Source organism: Crinia signifera, chromosome 19 (assembly GCF_055691185.1).
Source record: "Crinia signifera chromosome 19, ASM5569118v1, whole genome shotgun sequence".
Classification (NCBI taxonomy): Eukaryota; Metazoa; Chordata; class Amphibia; order Anura; family Myobatrachidae; genus Crinia; species Crinia signifera.
Window position 1 is genome coordinate 120053971 of NC_139226.1, and position 23924 is coordinate 120077894.

The 23924-nt window shown below is 41.0% G+C and overlaps 1 protein-coding gene across 8 annotated transcripts in view; it reads right to left on the reverse strand.

The window, feature by feature from the left end:
- Window positions 1-23924, reverse strand: part of NCAM1 (neural cell adhesion molecule 1) — a 310177-nt gene that overhangs the window by 29623 nt on the left and 256630 nt on the right. For all 8 annotated transcript variants that reach the window (XM_083163241.1, XM_083163240.1, XM_083163242.1 and 5 more), the window contains 2 exons: window positions 9726-9850; window positions 8742-8922 (listed from right to left, as the gene is read on the reverse strand). In XM_083163241.1, coding sequence (XP_083019367.1) covers window positions 8742-8922; window positions 9726-9850 — 306 coding nt within the window. The remainder of the gene's footprint in view (window positions 1-8741; window positions 8923-9725; window positions 9851-23924) is intronic.

Here is a 23924-nt window from a genome sequence, read left to right on the forward strand (position 1 = left end):
ATGTAATAATATCTGACTATATGATGAACTGGTGTGAAGGTAGAGCTGCACTGGGTTAGTCTGAAGTTGTCTTTACAAAAATGAATCTTCAGTCAAACTGCAGTGAATAATTTGCAACCACACTCATAATTTGTAATGTTGAATACTAAACAATGCAAATAGTTTGTTATGTAAACCTACCTTTAATTTGTGTTACTGCTGCTGGAAACCCAAACACTTTATACACTGACACTCGTACCACAATCTTTATTCAGCAATAATTTGATAATAATTTAATATCATTCAACACAGACATACAAAATAGAGATCCTTGATTCATGAAGACTGCAATAACGTTTGTACAAAGTGTTGTATCTATTTGTTTTGTTTAGATTCTAACATCACAAACTGCACTGCCACACTCAAAACTGGCTACAGCTGATGTCAGTGGTGGATTTTCCACTGGGCATGTAGCGGTGACACTTCATCAGGGCTTAAAGTGGTTCTAAAGAGGTGTTGGCACTAATTTCCCACAGCCCCTATTTTTCCCGTTTCCACTCCGGCATTAGGCAGAGGTAGGGGCCAGTGGTAGCGGTTTTGGCACCCCCCTGCAAACTATAATACTTTTCCGTTAGAGTTATTGTGCAGGGCCAAGGTGGAGGTTGATCTACAGATGGAGCCAGGTTTATCCATCTGACCGGTGCCTAGAGATTTCCGTTTCAGCGTGCCTGTCCCGTAGAATGGGGCACATGTGCATGTGAGACACCCGCGTGCCTCATTCATGGCAATGGGACACGCAAGCAAGTGAAATGCGCACGCATCCCTGTCTCTGCAAACGGTGCACCGAGATTGAAAGCAACGGTCGGATGGATAAACTTGGCTCCATCTGTAGTTCCACCTCACCAATACAGGTTTTGGAACTCAGTTTCACCCCACCAGACACACACACACACACACACACTTTTATCCCTTCACTTGGTGATTGGGGGGGGGGGGTGTCACAGTGGCATTGGAGTCCTGCTAGGCCAATGGCCAGGTGATTCTTTTTTTTTGTTTATTTTTTTGTTATTATGACTATGACTTTTTAATTAATGACTGGGCTATGGGCTGAACATGAAGGTGCAATGACATGAAGGACGGTGACCAATAATGTTGTGCTTAGGGACATTCTGACCCCTAAATTTGCCCCTGGCCAGTGTTACATAGAAGGATTTTTATTTTATTTTTACAAATTTTGAAAAATGGATTAACATGAAACCTTTTCTCTTTTTCTATCTTTGCATAAGATGACTGTGGCCTTTATATGCTTATTTTACAATGTCTTTATGAAGAAGCATACTTTTTTGGTTTATGTTTTAAGGTTATATTTTATTTTATGCATTACAATTTGCTTTATCATGTGATACTGTGATGATGTTTTAACATTTTTTTTAAATGCGTTTAGTGTACTCATCTCATAATTTTAATATCTATACTTGTGAAAATGTTTAATAAGAAAATTTGTCCATGACAATATATCTGATATAATAATAATAATAATAATAATAATAATAATAATAATAATAATAATAATAATAAAAAAAAATGTTCTTTAAATAAATTCAATTTATAACACCCGTTTATTACTGCACATTCTGTTTTACATGAGACTCGTCTTTGGCGAGTAATAAGGTTTGACCTATTTTATATGTAACATCAGCATGTATAAATACTGTATGGGAGACAGCATGTAGCTCAAATGCATTGGAGAGTAGAAGACCTGTCCTCTCATTAAGTGTGTCACAGACAGATCCCCTGTAAGTTAGGTGTGACATTGCCCAATCATTATTATCCTTCCTAGCACTGGAGGTATTCTGTATTTCTGGTTTCCGGATCTTTCCTATAACTATCCTAATACTTTTGCTAACTAATCATTTCTGTATATACAGTATGTATTGACAGCAGAGGCCATAAAGATTTTACAGGACTTGTCTTTCAAAATAAACTATCAGTCTTCATTGATTATTATATAACACTGTGACCTATAAACGGCAAGGTTGTTATAGAAATGCATTTAGAAAATGAAACAACAAAGATAAATATTAAGCTCTGGGAGACATTCACCACTGCTTAAGAACATCACGGCTCTTGTGTTGAGAGAACTTATTAAATGAATGCAGCGGAAGTCCAATCAGTGCACCCAACACAGATGTCTGCCCCATTGAAATGGAGCAATCTACCACCAGCTGCAGCAACAGATTGAACAGCCCATTTAGCAGTACAAAATCAGAGCCGATTTAAGAACAGTTAGCTTTTAGACCTAGTTCTGTATTAAATCTTGTCTAAAAAGTTTATCAGGGTTATTTTTGGTACACTTATAAAAACATTAGATTTATTCAAAGCTGTACTCAAAGTCATTCTAAGCATAATATATATTTGTGACTGTATAGAACATGACACTACAAAGAAATGGGTATAAATCAGTGTTTTACCAATTATAATTTCTGTTTTTCAGTACAATTAATTCTAGAAATGTTCTATGTCTGGTAAAGGAACTGTAACACAAAATGTCTGTCTTCCAGGCAGAGGAGTACTAAGAGATTTTGGGCCCCATAGAAACAGAGTTTAGAGGTAGAGAGAGACACCCATCTGCTGCAGTGGTTAATTTTACACCACATAGTAGTGTCCTAATTCATATCACATTATGGCCCTTATTCTGATCGGTGCGGATATATCCGCGTGCGTTCGGCCCGCCGATGTTTTGTGTCTGCGCATGTGCAGAGGCGTCTCTGCGCATGTGCGAGCGGGGCGTACGGCCAAATCCCGCATGATATGTGAACACTCCGAACAGGGGGTGGAGAGGGGCGTGAAGGGCTATTTGGGCTCATTACCATATGCATACGCCCCGCGTTTCATGGGAGTTCCCATGAAAACGCTGGGCGTACGTATGGTAATGCGGCCGTGACGCACGTGTAGGGGGCGGACATATGACATCGCCGGATGTCAGCTGCCCGCCCAGATCCCTGCTTTTGCACGTAAAAAAATGTCCGTGTGGTCTGAGGTTGCGGGAGCTGATGGAGCACACGGTCCTGCATTCGATGGTCTGCGACCATCGAATGATGGGGGAGGTTCCCTTAGATGGAGGAGGCGTATTCCGTGAAAAATACACGTGCGGTCCGTTCGGACAGCTTCTTACCGCATACGGACGGAGTTGGCGATCCGTATGGAAGGCGGGGTTTCGCACGCACGGTCCTGGCCGCATAATCGGCTCCGGCCGCACCGATCAGAATAAGGGCCATTGTCATTGTCTGGCTGCCAGTATACATTATTTAACAGCGTACCCCAAATCTGCATTATGACGTTTCCCCGGTTCATTTTATGCCAAATTATGCCAAATTACACTGCTGCCAGTCCATATTATGCCACATGATAGTATCTCCACTACTTCATATTGTACATTACAGTGCCCTATTTAATATTATGTAACATAATGCCCTCATTTTATACCACATTATATGGAGCAGGTCCAGAGGCACTAGCGCACGCAGGGGGAGTTTCTAAGTACCCAGAACCCTGCCCCCTGACATATCAGTTTATTTTTTAAGCTAAGAAAAAAACACTTCCGCGATCCGTGATTTAAGTCCTGCCCCTCCGGCATTAGGCTCTGCCCCTTTAAAGGCCCGCAAATGGTGGGATGTGCAATCATGTGCACTGTCCTCCAATGGCCCCCTGTTGTTTGGTAGCTGCTTTTGTGGCCATGCCTCCACTCACTTGAACTCCCAAATAATTTTTTAAGGGCCCCTATGTACCACCAAGTATAACACATTTAACTTCAGCAGGAAAGATGGGCCCCTCTCAGCTCTAGGCCCCATAGCAGCTGTATTCCCTGCACTTATGCTAGCTAGGAAAACAACAGTACAGTATACAGTATGCATACATACCGTCAAACACACTACTCAACGTTTGCAGGCATCAGGAACTTTCGTTCTCTATACTTAGCAACAAGACAGTACCTAGGGGTGTACAAGTAGTGCTGTTGTTCTAGAATGTCTCCTTGAAGCCAGTAATGCTGCTGCAGAGCTGCCTGAAGTGTCCAAAGGATGCCCTAAAGATGCATCTGCAGCCTGTTGAGCCACCCACAGCATCCTAAGTACATTCTAGGCGCTACCCTTCTTCCTACCACCAGCGGCCATAAGCAGTTTGCATGACCTAATTATGATTGAATATGTATTCCAGAGAGAACTTATAACAAGGGATGTTACATTTACTGTATAGGTCATGAGAATGCATTTAGGGAGAAGCTTTCTCACCCCTGCAGGACAAATAATGAGTGGCACAATGCATTCAAGTTTTGACTTGCTGGCCTAATACCAGTGAGCAATCTCACACAAGCAGTATGGGCATATTCATGCTTGGTTGTTCATATCTCTTATGTGTTGCTACATATACGCTGTGCCTGTGTGTATCTCACAACAGGACAATGCATTTGTCTAAAGAGAAAGTTAATAACTAATAGGTTCTAAGCTTAAGGTACAGTACTGCATGTGCAGGACCAGGCCAGGCAGAGGCAGAGCTCTGGGAGGCAATGGAGTCATCTGCCGCCGGGCTCCTGTTTCTCCAAGGGGGCACCTCTCCTCCCCTGCCAGTTTGAATCAGTTAATTGAAAGCCGTTGATATTGCTTCTGTGGCTGTCTCCTCCTCCAAGCAGGACCATAGATGTCACACTCTCTTTATTCTAAACATAATATCCATAACATACACATATGCATACATATGTTTATATAAGATGGTGTGTGTGTGTTGGGGGGGTCACCAATATTTATCTTGCCTCCGGGCAACTGGGACGAACTTACACCACTGAGGCCATGTGTGGGAAGGGAGCTGAGTGGATGGCCAGATGAGTCTGTATGCTGAATTTGGAGATTCCCTACCAGTAGCCTCAAAAATCTCAAGAAAGCTAAGACTGACACAATCAAGTCAGACTGAAGTGTATTAAACATTGACACAGGGACAGGCTTGAGGACAGTTTTAAAATAATCCCTTGTTATGGCTCGAATATGGTAGGAGGTGGGGTTAGGCATCCGTAGTTTATTTTTGGCTCATGAGACCTCATTTGTCTACAAGCTACACTCACTCTCCTTTTTTATTTGAAGACTTCAGGTCTGGAAGATCAGAAATAATTTGTGGTAGATACACTCAGCCCCTCCTTCTGACTGGATGAGGCTCCTTTAGGCATGGATACGTAGGAGAAGAGTAGCCTTTGAGCCAGGCCCTTGTTATGTTGCCCCTCTATTCTGAGTGTTATGTGTTGGCCCATGAGGCACTGTGAAACACTGACTTATCATGTTTGCCCTCTGGGGCCACAGTGGAGCAGGCGGATTTTTCACAAGGCAACCAAGGCAGGTGATATCCTGGCCATCCAAAACGTGCCACTGCATAGCGCCATGACCTCACATGGACCTGCTCACACTCCCAAAGTCCCAATGATGTTATTTGATAAGATAGAAAAATGTTTGGATACACAAAATGATTGGACACACATGGTCAACATGGGTCTAGGTTGACAGGTCAGTAGGTCGACAGTCAAAATGTCAACATGGGGTTTTTCACTGTTTTTGAGCCGACATGTGCTGACAGGCGGTATTTCATGCCCTACCATCCACTAGGGCGTGGTGGGAGAATAAAATAGTGTGCCCGAAGCATTGCGAAGGAAGCGAGCGATGCGACGGGATGCAGTGCAATGGAAATTCTGTCCATGTCGACTGTGTTGACATTCAGGTCATAAAAACAGTGAAAAACCCAATGTTGACCTTTTGACTGTCGACCTTGCCCATGTCGACCTAATGCTTGTGTCGACCTAATGTCCTGTCAACCTAGTCCCATGTCGACCTTGGCACCTGTCGACCTAGTTGTGTCAACCCAATGCTTGTTGACCTAGTTGCTGTAGACCCAATGATCCCAGCCAGTCTCTGATTATGCCTGCTCCAGTTCACAACTAGATGAAAGGGTACTTATGTAATATCTGGGCTCCCGTTTTTCTTATGAGACCGTGTCCGCTCGCCACGCTTCGGGCACGGTGGCTCGCTGCACTCGCCACACTATATAAAATCAACTCCATGCGTAGTTGGATAGTAAGGGTATGAAAAAATGGGGTGCATTTAACATGGGAGCCCAGATAATACATAAGTACAGATGAAAGTGCTTGTACTCTATTAGGACCACATTTGCATGCATCTTAGCTCCACTAAAGGATTACCCAAAAGATTGAGAAACATAGGAAGACCCTAGATCATGTTCCAATGTTAAATAATAACTTTGAGAAGGTATTTAAATCACTGGAACTGTTGGAAGTTATTCTGCCAGCAGGTGGTGCTGTTGCTGTAGGTCACCACAAAGTGAAATGACACTCCTCAAGCTTGGACTGTCTCGGCTTCTTGGTATGGTGCTTTAATTGTGTATTTTTTGAGGAGGGGTTGGGATGGGGAGGCAGCCAGTGATAGATTTGTGTCAGCAATGGAGGAGATCACCACCAAAGCCTCTGAGGCCTATCATATTTATGGCTATAGTAAGGAGGTAAGCATAGTGTGGTCCATGATGTTATATGAAGATGTGAGGGCACAGACAATCTGCCTCTGCTTATGAAATTATATTTTAGACTGTTTTCCAGGAAAACACTGCAAGGTTCCATTTCTCACAGATAGAGCATCAGTCAAAATCTGAATATAGGCATGCAACATATAATTTTAATCAGCAGAAGCAGCTTATCCATCCATTTCACTATTTTCTGTACTATAAATAAAGCACTACAGTATTTAATAGAAAATGTAATGAAAATGTCCAGCGCGCACGTGTTATGTATAAAGTGACCTGTATTATATGGAGGATAGAGGTATGTTGACACATATGTACTGTAGTTTATAAAATTTCTTGGCTGTCCCAATTATTCCACATCATTTTGGATGTACTGTACAAGCTCTTCATTAGATAAATGAAACTATAACTTAGCAAGAGGTACATGTACTGTCATTCATGAAACTGTTCCCATCAGGGCCAGATTAAGCCTTTGTGGGCTGGGTCAGTTTAGATAGGGGGACCCCCTCCCACTTGTCATTACTGGCTGCAAACTGCATGGGAGAATATTACACTGTCAAAACAGAGAGTAATAGCAGTATAAACTTGGACAATGGGTAACTGCGGGGGGATTAATATCTATGCACCACATTAAAAACCCATGTTTGTCCCTCTGTACCTTACACTGTAGGAGACCTCACAGGCACAGCGTTGCCTCTGATTAAAAACCCTCCCATGATGAGGCAGCTGCTGCTGCTGTCTTCCATGGGCCTAAGAAGCATGTGATAATCTCCACCAATCAGAGCTCAGCACAAGCCTCTCAGCCTCTGACCTCTTGTGCAGTTTCATGGTCTTGAAAAAGTTTCTGGTTGCCATAGAAATGAAACATGTCGACGTCACTTCTACAATCACATTTGGATTCTCCGTGCTTCTCCTTAGCCTCTTCTACCAACAGCCGGCTTGCCATTCCTCCTCCCCTGTGAGCGGTTCTCTGTCCGGCATCACTTACGTGTATAACGAACAGCAACTGGAGAAGCCGCCCAACTACCCGCCTCCATCCAGGCACAAACATCATACGGCACATGCTGTAACAGCCATCAGCCGCTGAGAAAGCCACCTGGGCACCTGCCTCCATCCAGGAGCAAACATCACACGGCACACATCTAAAGGGTTGAGCAAAATACCCGCTGGGCTCCCCATCTCTCCTACCAATTGCATTAAGAGACTGTAGGTGAGCTATAATACTTTACATCTATCGCTGCTATGCAAATCAAGCCTGTTGCTTTGACCTATTAATGCCAGCTGACTGCTACATGCGTGTTTTGATTACATGCTAACTGGCCTTTTTTGCTAACGTAATATTATACTGATCATTCTGTTTACTTTTCATTTTCTATTTTTAGAATGTTTATGATGCATATGGCTTTCCAATGCCTTTTTATCAATGGATGATCTATATGTACTTCTTAATTATAAAATGTGAACCTACTGAGTGTGTCCAGTGGTCATTTCTTCAGTAGGGGCATGCTCAGAGTTTTACATCCACTAAGCAGCGCACTGTGTTAAAACCTCTTTCTTTTCTCATGGGATTTAGTCAACTCCCAGTAATGCATTGCACACTTGTGCAGTCAGTGTGCCTTGGCTCCCGATGCTCAGCACCATTAATCATTGCCACATTGGCAGATAGGTGAAGCTGCAGCACTACCCCACTCCCATGCACAAGACCTTTAGCTAAAAAAATTATAATTATTATTTTTATAATTCATGCCGAACACAGGAGGCCCCTAGATAGAGGGGGGGCCCAGGGGTACTCACCCCCCTGAGCCCCCCCTTAATCCAGCCCTGGTTCCCATAATGTACTGCATAATGTGCTATAAAGCAATGATTGGGGGATAGCAAGCAAGGCCATTTGCCCTATGAGACATCTCTGTTTTTTTGCTTCTACAAATTTCCTACATACATACAGCGTCACTATATATTTTTTAATCCGTAGTAAAAGTTGCGGTGTAATTTCATTGAACATACTACATCTCACGCTCCGATTAATGGCACCGTCCAGGCACAACACAAGCAGTGCATGCAAGACCAGTTATGGTGGTAGGCAGTAAGCAAGCAGCTGCTCGGGACATGGTCAAGCATATTAGGAAGGAAGCAGCACTGTTGCGTTAATGGTTAAGCAGAATGGGGGACAATATGAAAGAAATGAGCAGTACCTGGAATGACCGTCGGCTTGGTTGTGGTTCTAAAATTCAAAAGAGCCGATTTTGACTTCCCCTGCTGGTTCTCAGCCACCACAACCACCTCGTATTCAGCGTTCCACTCCAGCGATCGAAGCATAATGTGGTCACTTTCCGATGCTATCTTAATTTCCGGTTTCCAGTCCACAGAATTTTTCTAAAGAGTGACCAAAGGTTGATATTTAGGTCTCAGATACATCACATGATTTGGATGCTTCCAGTTCATAGACAGTAGGAGACAGTAACCAAAAAGAAGCCAATACACAATCAGAAATGTGGATTAACAAGAACATGTGACTAAAATGCAAGTGACTCGACTGTTTACTCATCTCTCCAATCACATACTCTATATGTGTGACCTCTTGAAATTTTCAGATGTCAACAATTGACACAGTAAAGGTCCATAAACACTGGGCGATTGATTGGTATAACCAGCAGATGAGCGGCTTTCCCAGCAATGGTACAGGAGCGCGCAGCACCTCTCACCGCTCATCACCGGGCCATACACAACGGGCGGCTTTGAGCTGAAAGCCGCTCAAACCTGCTGTTTTGAGCGACTTTCAGCTCAAAGTCAAAGTCGCCCAGTGTGTATGGGCCTTAAATGGACAGATGGCACACAAATAGAATTGGATGGCAGATAAGAACCACTAGGCCCATCTAGTCTGCCCTAAACACAGATGTTTGCACACACTTACTGACTAGTGTGCAAATAATCTGCCAGTATATTTTTGGACCTGGAGTACCTGGAGGACACAAGCACAGGGAGAATATACATATAGGTTAGGACCATGGTGGGATTTGAATCCATGACCTCAGTGCTGTGAGGCAGTAATGATAAACATCACATCATTCATGTTGAGCGTGAGATTGAGCAGCTTCGCTAATTGGTAATTAAATAGGCAGAATATATCGACAGTTATTAGTTCAATCACTAAATAAATGCCTGAAAAGTAGACTTACAGGTTTGTACCGGTACAGGTAGTGGCGGATAGGAGATCCACCATCGTCTTGCTTAATCAGGAAGACTCTAAATGAGTTCCCATCATCTCCGACACGGCCAGACAACTTTGGAGCACTTGGCTCCCCTGAAAAGACATAAATAAATATTATCATTTATATATAGTACTACCACGTTAAGCAGAGCTGCACAGAGATTATGTCATTCACATAACAGCATGGCATGAACACTAAGACAGCAGAAACCACAGTTAAAGTGCAGTACATGGATTATTGAAGTATTTGTATTAGTGTAAATGGGGGAGTCTGCTACTATAGCTTCATCAGTGCATCTTAGCACTAATGCACTGTGGTTTCATAGCATGCTAATTCGGAGTTACACAATGCACAAAGTGCACTATGAATAACTTTTTTACATATTTAAGCTCTTGATGTACACTGTATAATTACATTAACTGGCTGGAAATAGTTTAAATATAAGGATTATTTTTTTATGTTTGTTAATATCTAAGGACTAAACTTTTCTTTGCATTGCTAATGTTGCCACATTCGAGTGGATTTGTATTGTTTATTACAATAAAAAAAATCCTGAAATGCTGAATGGAACTTATGAGTTGCAGTAAAAATATGTTCCTGACAGGAGATATCTCTGTATTGTATTACTCTTGTTTAATCATATTATTAACCATAGCTGACCACTAACAATGGCATAAAGTGTTGTGAACATGTCTGCATACAACACTCCATCTCCGGGTTCCTCCAATGAAATTCAAAGGCCACCAAGAGGAACCTGTGACAGCTTGTTAGGTTCCCAAAAGCAGTCCTCACGCACCACCACCAACACCCCAGGTTTTGAGAATATCCATGCTTAGCCATGCTTAGCCACAGGTGACTTTATTAGTACCTCAGTTAGTATGCTTGTGCACAAGCACGGATATCCCTAAAACCTGAACTGTTGGGGTGGCTTGGGGACCATGTTTGGGAACCATTGCCTTAAGTTGTTTGTGCAGTATTGGCACACTGGGCCATAACTAGTTCATGTACTTTATCCAGAAGAATATGTGTTACTTATAACATTGGAACACTGGATATACTCTACTGAGCATGTGCATGAAGCTCAACTCAAGCTTTGTACAGTTCTGGGGCGGGGCTTAAATGTGACAGCTAAATGACGCGATTATGACACGTTAGCCCCGCCCCCTCCCCGGAGATCTGCAGGTACGGCAATTCAAACGCTGCGGTCGGGGAGGGTGAGCCGCAATCAGGGGGGGGGGGAGCGGGGATCCCCCAGAATCCGGGAGGGTTGCCCACCTTTCCGGGGGGCCAGGAGGGTGACCTGATTTTCGGGACCCTCCCGGCCATTCCAGGAGGGTAGGCAACCCTGATATATATTCTTACAATTACCACCCAACTTTTTCTTTTTCCCCAGACCTTAAAATTATATTTATATACTGGGGGTGGGAAAACAGTTATATACACTTAAAAAAAAGCCCTACTCAAAATAATAATAATAATAATAATAATAATAATAATAATAATAATAATAATAATAATAATGTTATTATTATTTCTCCCTTAGTCATTTGCCAGTCTAGTACTTCTGTTGATGTGGTGCTATTGATAGAGTAGATATTTGTGGGATACAAATATCTTGTTGCTAAATATGACGTTTTCCAATGTAGAAGCATGAGTAAACGTTCATTGGTAACAGGTGGGATACTTAGCATTGGCAGGACTATTGCCAGCAGTAATTCCCTACATACTTAGGGCAAAGAAAAAAGGGCCTTTTACTATACGGTCATTAGGTTGACAGTGTCTAGGTCAATAAACAAAAGATCAACCACTATTGGCCGACAGGCAGAAGGTCTAAACATGAATGGATGTTGACATGGTCAAACGGTCAACACAAGCAAAAGGCCATCATGGAAATTGTCGGCATGAAAAACAGGTCGACATGAGTTTTGAATGATTTTGTGTTTTAGCCGACTTGTTCATACTTTACAGTCCCAGTGGTCATAAAGGAAGAATATAACAGTGTGCCAAGCACAGCGAGGCACCATGCAAGAAGCATGTTGAGCACAGTGAAGAAAAACAGTACACTAATACAATGTCCATGTCGACAGATGTCAACATTGACACCAAAAAAACATGAAAACTCATGTAGACCTTTTAATCATGTCAAACTAATGCATGTTGATCTTTTTCATATGTCAACATTCTGCCTTTAAACCAATACGGGGCGACCTATTGACAGTCATCCTAGACACTGTCGACCAACGATCCACACCCTTGCTTTGCACCCTGTGATAAATCACAGCTGCCATGAAACCACATGAATGCAAAGATCGAAGTCCAACTGCAAATAACTGAAGTCAAGCACTTCATCTGCAAATTTCTTCCGTTCACAAGGAAGACCTTCGTATGGATCAAACATCAAACCTTACACCTATTCTGTTATTAGTACAACATTATTCACTTTAATAGTACTTTATTAATATAAATACACCATGAAAAAGGGCTATTTTCCTAACTTGTGAGTATGTAAGTGTCAATTAGCAAATTAAACATTTTGGGGTAAATGTAACAGGGTGGGAGATGCCGGAGCTGCCGATATGGTCGTTATTTTTAAAGTGGCAACGATTGACCAGGTTGGTGTTGTCTTGTACAGAAAATGATAGCGGTTTTAAAAATAAGGACAAACTTCCACACCTCCAGCTTGTTGTATCCTATTACATTTACCCCTTGAATAAAGGATAGCAAACACTTATTTAATTATGATGAATGTATTAAGATAAAGAAAAACGCGGTACAAATTCTAGTAGTTGCAATGCTTCCAAACGGCTGTTTACGATGATGTCAGAAAATTGGATAACGCCAGTATTCCAAATGATCTTCACCTATGTTTGTATTTTTATAAATAAGTTTGGATCTGTTATTATCCCCAATCTTCACAATTAAACACATTAGCTTAATAGACGATTATAAATGTTAACCTTTACTTTCGAAAACACACAAGACACTCAATAGCCTTTAAATATTGATAAGAGCCTTAATGCTAAATCTGCTGCTTCTGCAGAGATTAAACCCATCATTTTATGAATGCCAATTCATAAGTGGCCACCAAAGGTGCTTTAGCGCACCGTCCCCAGGACTGAAGAAGACTGGATACTATATCATGGAGAGAAAAGGATTTATGCTCCCGTGAGTGTGAAGGTTACTCAACGATCGTGACCTGCCGGTTTTAACATAAAATAAAACTTAAAAAACTAAAAAAAAACGTTAAAAAATAAAGGACTGGTCTGTAAACAGAAACCGTAAACTAATCAAATTGCAGGGGTTAGTGATGAATGCAGCTAATAAATAAAGAGGATTAGTGAGGAGAAAGTGAAATATTAGTCAGTCAAAAATACATCTGCCATAGCCACTAAGGGAAAAGAAAATCGTTATAGAAGAAGTGGTTAAGTGAGAGAGATGGATTTGACAGGCTGTTGTGAATTTCTGGTGACAATTTCTGAGACATGATATAAATGGAATTAAAAAAAAGCACCAAGGTTTACAAACGAGGGCTGATCATTATTGACGAGCAGGAGACATGCAACTTCAGGCATCATGCATTAGGGGGGAAAAAAAACACCAACAAAAAAGTGATTTCCATTATCCCATTATTTCTTAAATTGTATAGGACTTCATACAACATTAACTAAATGCCTCGTTGTTGTTTTTTTTTTGTTTCTTCCTTTTTTTTAACATTTACGGGGAGATCTATCAAACTTTCTAAAGAGGACAAGTAGAGGTGAGGCACATAGCCAATCAGATTTTGGCTATAATTTACCTAGTATTCAAATAATAGCTGAAGGATGATTGTTTTCTACAGTATGGTCAACGTATCCACTTGTCCTGTTTAAACGGTTTAATAAATCTCCCCCATCATTCTGTATTCATACACACTCCGGATTCACCAATTTGGGGGCAGGGCTGGGCTCTCATTTCATTAGGTCCTTGCCCCCATAATGTCAAAATGCCTTGAATTGGGGCTCAGTGGGGGGAGTGGCAGTGCTAACGTGACACAATCTGTGTAATTTAGGACCCTTCATCCATGGAGCAGCAATTCACAGCATTATCTAATCATCCTGCCCAATTCACTAGGAGATACCCCCTCTTCTGGTGGAGTAGGGCACTAAAAGAAATATCAAGAGTCGTCTGTGCCTTCTAGGAGACATGGTATGATTTAATATTATGAAATATGAAACAGCTCTGCTGAACTCTCACTGAATACCATTACTGTATGCCAAAAGAATTGACTTCAGGAGCTGGTAGACTATGGGCAGGATGCATCAAAGGTTATTTTTTGGTCAAACCTCCAAAAATGCCGCTTTTGGAGGGTGTAAGGCATTTTGTATATGCACCAAAATCCGGAATGTGATACATTCAACAGCTTGGACCCAGCAGGCAATGTCATCTGTAGGTGGTGTTTCCTAATAGAAGCCGATGGGCATTTTGCACTGAGTGGGATCCAATCAGATGGCACCTGTGTCATAAAACACATGCTCAGTAGAACTCCTGGGTTACAAACCCAGAAGTATTCACACCACAAAGCACAGCTTATATGAGGAAACCCGTAAGTGTCCACAACACATAGGAAACCTATACGTGTCCACACCACAAATGACAGCTCATATCAGGAAAGCAGTCCTTTGTTTGACTCTTCCTGCATACCGTATGGCCTTAATAAATGCTACTATGTATGCGATCAGTGTAGGATGCACCATATTTAAAATGTATTTTCTAAGAGCAGCAGAAAGGACCATAAAAGCCAGTGCATTATTAGGCTCTCTTGAAAACGTCAGAGGAGAGGTGAGAATGGAATGTAATTTGAATAAAATAATTACAGTCTAACTCAATTTGTTGTTTCAATTTAAATTCAATTTGACAAATGAATAAGACCTTAACATAGAATTTGTTTCCAGAACAGACTGATGTGAGCTTAGTTTCATTATTAGTTTGGTGTTAGCCATTTCTTGTAAAACAGGAAATTACCACAAAGGAAATAATAATGTCTATTAGTACAGTGCTGATCAACTTTCCCGCCGGGCGGCTATCGGATAGTTTACAATAATATCTGTGTATCATAGTCTCAGATAAGGGTCTCCATATTGTCCACAAGGTGTTTGACCCTGAGAAGCAGTAGCCTTCATTCAAAAAACAAAAAAAAACAGCTGACATGGGTACCAAGCCATTCTGAAAGAAGCACACACAGGAAGTAGTGCATGAGGGAGGAGATAGACATTTAGTCCTATGGGCTACCAGTTGGACAGCACTGGACTAGTACAACTCAATAGCAGAGGGTGGGGTAAACTGAAGACAAACCAAACAGAGCAGGTTGTTTCTTTGTTCCTTGTGTTCACAATGTCTCTGGGACTTGGGACGGGACATTTGCATGCATGCATTAGTAAAGATTCATTATTAGAATTAGTGATACTACTTGTGTCATAGACTAATTACATTAGTGTGCCTCATCATCCATACTCTACCTTGTCATTTTTCCTACCAACATTTTTCCTGGAGGTTCTAGGTTATTTGAATGTGAGCAATATTTTCAAAGTATTTTCTAAAAATAGCATTGGGGTATTAATCTCACAGCGATTCTCAAGGAAATCACTGTAGACAATGAAACCTACTGTAGTTTCCTTGTGGCAATTGTGAATGGCTCAACAAATAAACTGTACATTTTAGCATGCAATTAAATTGAACCCTGTAACTATACTTAATATTGCCAAACGTGAGATCTTATCCATGATTTATAACTGCTCTAGGGATCTCTGGGCTAATTTCTGTATTACAGATATCATTGCCTCTACTTTGGTTGTTGGGATGGTGAACTGGTATTTTTTAATATGTACCATATAGAGCAGTATTGAATATTACAATGCAATGCTTTTTATTACCACACTGGCTATAATGCATAGTAATGCATAGGTGAGAGAAATTATCTACCACTATGTAGTTATCTGAAAAAAGAAAGTGTTAGATTTAACTTTGGCAACTAGCTGGAATTCTAGCTGCTGTGGAACTTTAACTCCCAGCATGCAACGGTTGCCTAATGCCACAGTAGGTTCTACTGCACATTGATAGCTGCCCCGCCACAAAACGTTTCAAAGTTTATTCAATGAACATCATTACTGTGCTGGGACATGTACCAGCACCAAGACACAAATCTTAGAATTATGTCCTGTGTTTTGTGTTTGAAGCCTAAAAACGATTAGTTTTATTCTGTTCATGAAAAGTGCAATGCTCCCGACCTTGCTATAAACCAACCAGAACAAAGAATGTTACCTTCTGTTGACCAGCGAGGAGGACATCAGCAGCACCATGCAAGTCACATGACAATTCACATGATACGCACGCACATGATTGGTTGAAAGGAAAGTGGAGGGAGGTCACATGAAAAATATAAAAAGAATGTAAACGATGAGAGAAGGGGAAAAATAAACATTTAAGGGATAAATAAAGGGAAGGTAACATAAAACAAAACATTAGGTAATAAAAGCTGGAAAAATATATAAATAAATTACAGCTGGAAAACTTGGCAGGATAAATGCCCAATTACGTTAGTTTACAAACAAAGGACACAAGTATTTCCACTGCTTAGAAGACCCAGCGCCACGGAAGAGCTGAAAGATAAACATGTTAAATATTACTTCAGGGAGGAAAGGCGTGTTATTGCAGAGGTGGTACAGTTCCGTCCTGTAAAAAAGAAAGGCTGCTGTGTTTGTGTGGTCTTTGGATAGGTCGTTTTTTCTTAGACAAGTTTTGCACTGCTTGCGTCATTGGCATGGATATTGCCAAGAAAGCAAAATACCGTATTAGGCACATCGTTCCAAGACTCTTGATATAAATCCACTGGCAAAAAAATCTACATACAGCAGCAGTAAGAAAAATACTAGAAAATCCAATGAAGATAAATCAGCAAAATAGAAAGTTATGTCTCTTCCACCTGTAAAAGCGCCAACTATTTGCTAAAGGGGTCAAAACTGTGAAACCAAAAAAGGTTAATTGATGCACCATAGGATAAGCTACCCCTGTGGTGGTGTGATAAAGAAAGTGTGAAGCTTTGAAGACACAGTGTGAGTAGATGAAGTGATGCACAATGTAAGTACAACAATCCATGCTGTGATTTGTGAACACTGTCCCTGCACTCAGTCAACTGCTATAGTCTAGAACAAATCAATGCATCTAAAATACCATCCATAGTGATCTACCTCAAGTGCTGAACATATTACAGCAGAATATCCTTACATGTGCCAGCCAAATACAATGCTGCAACATTTTGGTTCCCTGTGCCATAAAGAGCATACATTAGCCCCAACCACCACAACCCCTAAACCCCCCCCCACACACACACACACACACACACACACACACACACACACACACACACACTTCAAGTAGGGACATCTTTGTCTTATGGGGATGGCAGGTGGCCACATGATACTAACCCCATTTTATATTACCCCTTATTCACATTACACCACACAATAGTATCCATTATTCACATTAATCCACACAGTAGTTCTCCTTATTCCCATTACACTGAACAGAACAGTAGTATCCATTATTCACAGTCAGCCACAGAGTAGTACTCCTTATAGCACATAATGCGTCACAACAGTAAAGCCACTCATACACATTATATCACACAGTAGTACTGCCCCTTATACTAATGGCTTCGGAGATAATAAATAAATACCTGCCCTGAATGTGAAAACTTGCAACATCAGAATAAAATAAAAAATAAAAACCACACGTCCTTTTAATAAAGTAATACAATAGTATCTTTAGTGACCATTTTGCCAATCAGGAATCCCCAGTAACAAGCAACACTGATACCCCACAGAGGGACTGACCAAGGGGAACTGTTCATGATCACGGGGGGCACTGTGTTATTATCATGTCCAAGCTGCCTGAAAGAGGCGGAAGACATTTTCCCCATGGGTACCGTACAGATACAAGTAGCAACTTATATAAGTATCTTTCGTCACATGGAGGAAGATGGTGAATCAGGGCATGCTGGCAGTTTGTGAGGTTAGCTGTGGAGGTCTCTAAGATAAGCCAGCCTAGCGTTGTTCTAAGTGCAGCTTTTCCCAGAATGCCAGCTGCTACCGGGGTGTAAAAGCCAATCACACTGCACAGCTGCAGGAAGCGGTGTTGTGAGAGTCGGGGGAGGGAAGTGTTATAAGCACAGAGCACTCTGCAACCCCTAGTTACAGCCCTGGCCATATTGTATGTACAGGATTTCTGCAGCTGACCAAGTCTTCCGTGCTAACACCCAAATAAAATAAGAAGGCAGAGGGACTGCTTAGTGCCAGCCTGAGCCCTCCAGTTCGGTCATGAAGTTGCCACCATTCTTATTTGATGATCCCAGTAACAGCAGATATTAGTTCATGCTACAATACTATTAGCCTGCTATAATATTGTCATTCAGCGTCCTTTCCTCTGGTTGCCTGCTAGAATTTGGTCATGGAGAAGAAATGGAGATGATATCTGCCAATATAACCGGCCATAGCAGGATGTATAAAGGTAAACAAATGGCCACCAATGAAGGAACTCTGCATTGTAGAGTAACCATAAGGTTTCATCACCTATAAAAAGCAATCGGTCAACAGGTGTCTGGCAAATAACTATACACGGTCCACCAGGAACTGTGCTCTGTATAGCTCTTTGTCCAGCAGGACTGTATTGTACACTACCATCAAGTTATGCATTACACTTTGACACTGGTCCTAATTCATACAGTATGTATGTATAAGACACACAACCAGTGCCCATTGCATTACTTGCGTTACCCCATTAAATATCTCCCTCATTACCAGCCTGGAATGCTGGCACATCTACTTTAAATTCCCTTTATGTAAATGTATTTCCATTTTACGGCTTCCAGTACCATTAAAAGTTTTATTGAAAAGACATTTTCAATTACGTAGAAGAGAAATATATATGAAAGCTTTCAGTTAATCCTGCTGATCAGCCCCAACACAAAAAGAGAAGGTAATAGAATGTATCAAACTCAGACAACAGACTACAGTGAATTCGGAGACACAGGCAGCTAATGGTAGCCTGGACTTTCACACACATTGCCAAGGCCAGTTCTATTCCTCCCAACATGACCCATGCCAGGAGGGTCACAATGCTCTGCTCCTGGTTTTCCCTCTTAATGTATGATTGCCATCACCTATTATGAACAAGTCAATTGATAAGAAAAGTGATTCACCACAGGTGATGGCTATCATAAATTAAGAGGCAAGTTCAGGAATAGAGCATTTTTTTTGTCCCTCCTGAGAAGAGCGTCATGTTCGGAGGTATACAGTTCCAGTTTTATTTACATGCATGCTCTCAAGTTAGTGTACAGTGTACACAAATCAGTCTGCCAATATCAACATAAATACCAGGGCATGTTTTACCAGCATAAACAATCTAACATTTAAACGGGGTAAAAAAATCAGGTACTTGTTTCCTAGCATGGCGCCCATCGCATACCTTTACATAAGGTATGCGATGGTATGCGATGCGATAATCGGGTAAATGACCCGGATTGTACAATTAAATATCGCACAGCAAATGGCATGCGATGCGATTTTTAATTGTACAACCCTGATGGGTGCTTACAATGTTAAATGCACCGCCATTGTCCTTGCCACCCCCACTATTAACGCCAACCCGAAGCGTGGCGAGCACAGCGAGCCCACGAGGGGCAGCGGTACGCGTCCTCCAACCTTTTCATACCCCCACTATCCCCGTCAGCATGGAGTTGATTTTAGATAGTGTGGTGAGCGCAGCGAGCCAACGAGCCTGAAGTGTGGCGAGAGCAGCGAGCCCTGCGAGGGGACGCGGAATACATGTTAAGTCATCCGCGTCCCCTCACCATGCTTCAGGCTCGGTGGCTCGCTGCGCTTGCCACACTATCTAGAATCAACTCCATACCGACGTGGATAGTGGGGTTATGAAAAGGTCGAAGGATGCGTACCGCCGCCGCTCGCCACACTTCGGGTTGTCGTTGATAGGGGGGTGGCGTTGACAATGGGGGTGCATTTAACATTGTAAGCACCCATTTGGGTGCTTGTACAATTAAAAATCGCATTGCATCGCATCACATGCATCGCATGCCACTATATTGTATGTGATGCGATGAGATGTATAAGATGTAGTAAGATCAAAATCGTGGGCGCCTTGCTAGGAAACAAGTACCAAAAATCCTACTAAGCTGTAGGCCTCAGTACTCATGTACAAGGCATTTCATCTCACACCCTGCACACCAAGGCAACACACTGAAATTCATGCACACCAGAGTACACTCCATGCAGCACACTCATCGGGAAGCCCACAAGCATAGCATAGGACCCCAATGATACATGCATCAAAAAAATAACAATATATATTTAGGAATTGTTGATTATTATCATAAATTGTAAAGCGAAACGGAGAATATGCTGCTCTATATAAGAAACTGTAAATAATAATAATAATCATATAAAAAAATAAATCTCAGAATTTAGGTTCTTGAGACATGTGTCTAAGTAACCAACAGTTGGAGATATTTCTATAGCCAACTATCCCACATAGCTCTCCTGCGTTTGCCATCTGTGACATTAATTGCAGTGATGTCATACAAGAAAGGACACTTCACTGCCAATCAGTATATAATATTAGCTTTGGCTTTAGATGTTGTCATACATTTCTTTAAAAATAAAATAAATGTATGCCTTCACGTGTTAGAAAACATTTCAGTTACAGGCTCTGTGTCTTCTTTAGTATGCAAGAGAAAATGGTAGAATACTATGGCATGCACACAGCAAACAGCTCATCCAGAGTCCCCTACTCACTAGGAAATTCAGTGGTGTCAGGTGGTGAGGTGGTTCCTAGAAGAAGAGGAAAGCTGCAGTGTTCAAACTCTGCAATAACTGATTTTTTTTTTATTATTTTTATTTTTTAGCGTGTAATGTTTGTGGCTGAGTATATTCTGTTATATTAACCATGGAGGTGATCGATTTTGTTGTTGTTATTGTTGTTGTTGTTGTTGTTATTACGTTTATTGTGACAGTTTGCAAATACCCAAACTTGTACTATGCTAGTAGTATCAGGCTTGTTGATATTAATATTTAATAATATTAAATAATAATACAGGTTGAGTATCCGGTATCCGTGCATCCATTATCCAAATTATTCCAAAAACCGTGGTTTTTGGAATCATTAAAAAAAAAATTTATTTACCCCCCTAACCCTCTTTTCATACTTACCAAGTCCCAGGGCGTCCACAGCAGGCCTCTGGCATCTTCTCCAGGGCCTCCAGCGGTCCCAGGAATGCATTGCATGAGTGTGCGCGCGCCGGTGACGTCACCGGTGCGCGCGCACACCCGTACAATGCATTCCTGGGACAGCTGGAGACCCAGAGAAGATGCCGGAGGCCTGCTGTGGACGCCCGGGGACCGCGTTGGCCCCGGGGACCACCGGACACCATCGGGGGACAGGTAAGTAAGCCTAAAAAAAAAATTCGAAAAAACGAAAAATTCCCCTATCCGGAATGCTTGTGGTCCCGTGCATTTCGGATAGGGGATACTCAACCTGTATTAATATTTAATATAACATTAATAATTCATATTTTTATTATTATTATTATTATTGTTATTATTATTTTTATTTGAGAGAGGTGTCTGTGATTAGAATTTTTAGAGGAAAATGATAAAAGAATCTTGCCTGCCCTTGGCTAACAAAAAAGGTGTGCAATACATTTTGAATCCAGTATGGTATTACATATTTTTACATTCCTGTATAATATATACATAAAATAGTATGTGTTTTATCAGTTCATTACTACTACGATTATTATTATTATCATCATCATCATCATCATTGTTATTATTATTATATTTTTCTCATGATGGTGTCAATGTTATAAATGTACCCTATCGTTCAGCATTTTCAGCAAAACATTTGTGGTTTTATCAATAACATTTAAAATATGAGCATCTCATTAATTGCTAATTAACTTTTTGAATCAGCATGACATTAATATATTATTATTTTTTACAGAAAAGATTTAAAAGCTATTGTTAATAGGATTATGCTTTGGGAATGCTGTAAATGGCATCCATCCCAGAACAATAATGTCTAATGCATACTGTAATTGCAAGTCTTAATCCATCAGCCCTTACTGACTGCCAGGTGTGACTCATCTAGACATGATCTTATTCGGTTCTATGAATAAAAGGGAATAGTGCAGAGCTTGTGTGTGCGATTACCCAGAGAACAGAACAAAAGCCTCTGGCTCACCCTCAGACAGAATCATATCATCTTGACTTCATCGTTACTGTATGAAGACATCTTAAATCTTAGTCCACTGTAGGAGTCTTCTTATCCTTTATGTGTAGTCAGGATGAAGCCATATTGCACACTGATCAGAACTTACAAAACTCCCGTAAGGGTTTGTTTCAACACCTTCCTTGTTAGTAATCAATGGCTGCTCTACTACTCTGGAGACGGGAAAAAGTATCTTAACCAGAACCCTACTGTAGTGATTATCCCGGCAGCAGTAGAAGACTGGTCCCTTCTTGCACATAAAAGGAGGAACATCAAAGACTGCTGTACACCACAAGTCATTTCTAGATCTACAGGACACTTGTATGTACCTGCTGGACAGGAGCAGTCCTAGGTCATTACCTCGGTACTGTCTTATACAGGCTATGGTTGCTTCTATACGAAATCCTTAAATAATACTATCACAAAACCTATAAGAAAATATATATTTATCTCTGGTTCAAGTTTTTCAAGGTAGGATAAAGTGAGCTAAAGAGAAATTCTGAAATGCGGATACATATTTTGGAAATGTTTTTCCCGTGTTTATTATCTGTGTTTTAATCAAGTGTAGTTAAAAGGTACTTTAGTAGGTTAAAAGTTCAACCAGAAATGTACAATGTACAAAGCAAAAATGCTTTTATGTGTACCGTTTGAGTTATGGGGATATAATTATTATTATGTACTTTAGCTGGTTAAAGGTTATACACATATTGAATAGAAATGTACAATGTTTGTCTGAAAATGCTTTTTCTGTGTAGCGTTATTGGAATGTAATTATTATTTCAATTTGCATTTTTTGCAGAGGTAAAACAATTTAATTCGGACTAGCCCACATGGTTATAGGTTGGGCGTGTGAGTGGGGTGTGTTAGAAAATACCCTGTGGGCCCTACTGCCAGCGGACCATGAATTTTCCTCTGTCCAGTTTAGACAGTGTACTCTCCTTATATATTGTTACTCTATATAGGGGGGTAGTCACCGGATACAGCAGGAGAATGTCTAAACATGGATGTTTGTTTGTTTACGTAAAAAAATATACCAAAAACCGCCCTCCAACCAATAAAAATGAGCAATTAGTCTATAAATATGGGCCCAGGCACTGCAGTGTCCATATTGTCTGCAGGTTAAGTCCCCTTCAATGGTTGACCAAGGTTATTAGGCATGAGCCCATACTGCTGCATTTCCCGGTGGGTCCTTCATGCCTCAATATGACACACTTGTAAGGAACATCGCAGTCCTCTTCTCACCGAGATAAAAGGTATGCTGCAATATTGCTGTCTTCTAACAATTTTATATTGATACCAAACAAAGGTTGGTATTTAATTAGCAGGTTTTCCATGAGGAACTATGTACTAGTTTTTGAACCCGCATTACAATCAAAAATGGTTTTCCTACTATATGAATCAAGCTGTTTCTATCAGTCCTCTTCAATCTGTTCGGCTCTGCTCTACCTTTAAGGGGAAATACTGACTGTGTAGAGGGCCATCTAAAACATATATGTAACTTCTTAGTGAAATAATCGGAAATGACAGATTAATGGGTGCATCGGCAATGGCGGTATTTATATAGGACACCGCACATAGCCATCTCTTATAACCACATACATGATTTAAAGAAAAAACATCTCAAAACCCCAAACATGAATATATTATTTCACAGGAGCACAGCTATATATATTAATGTAAATTCTGGGGTTGATCATAAAAAATGTTGTTGCTAGTAACATAAAAACTAAATAAACTTAAAAACCTACAATAATAAAAGAGGACCTGTCACAGTACAGTATGAGTTATTTCCTAACCTAATTCCCATAATTCCCTGCATTCACCAGCAGAACATCCAGCCAGGAGAGTAGG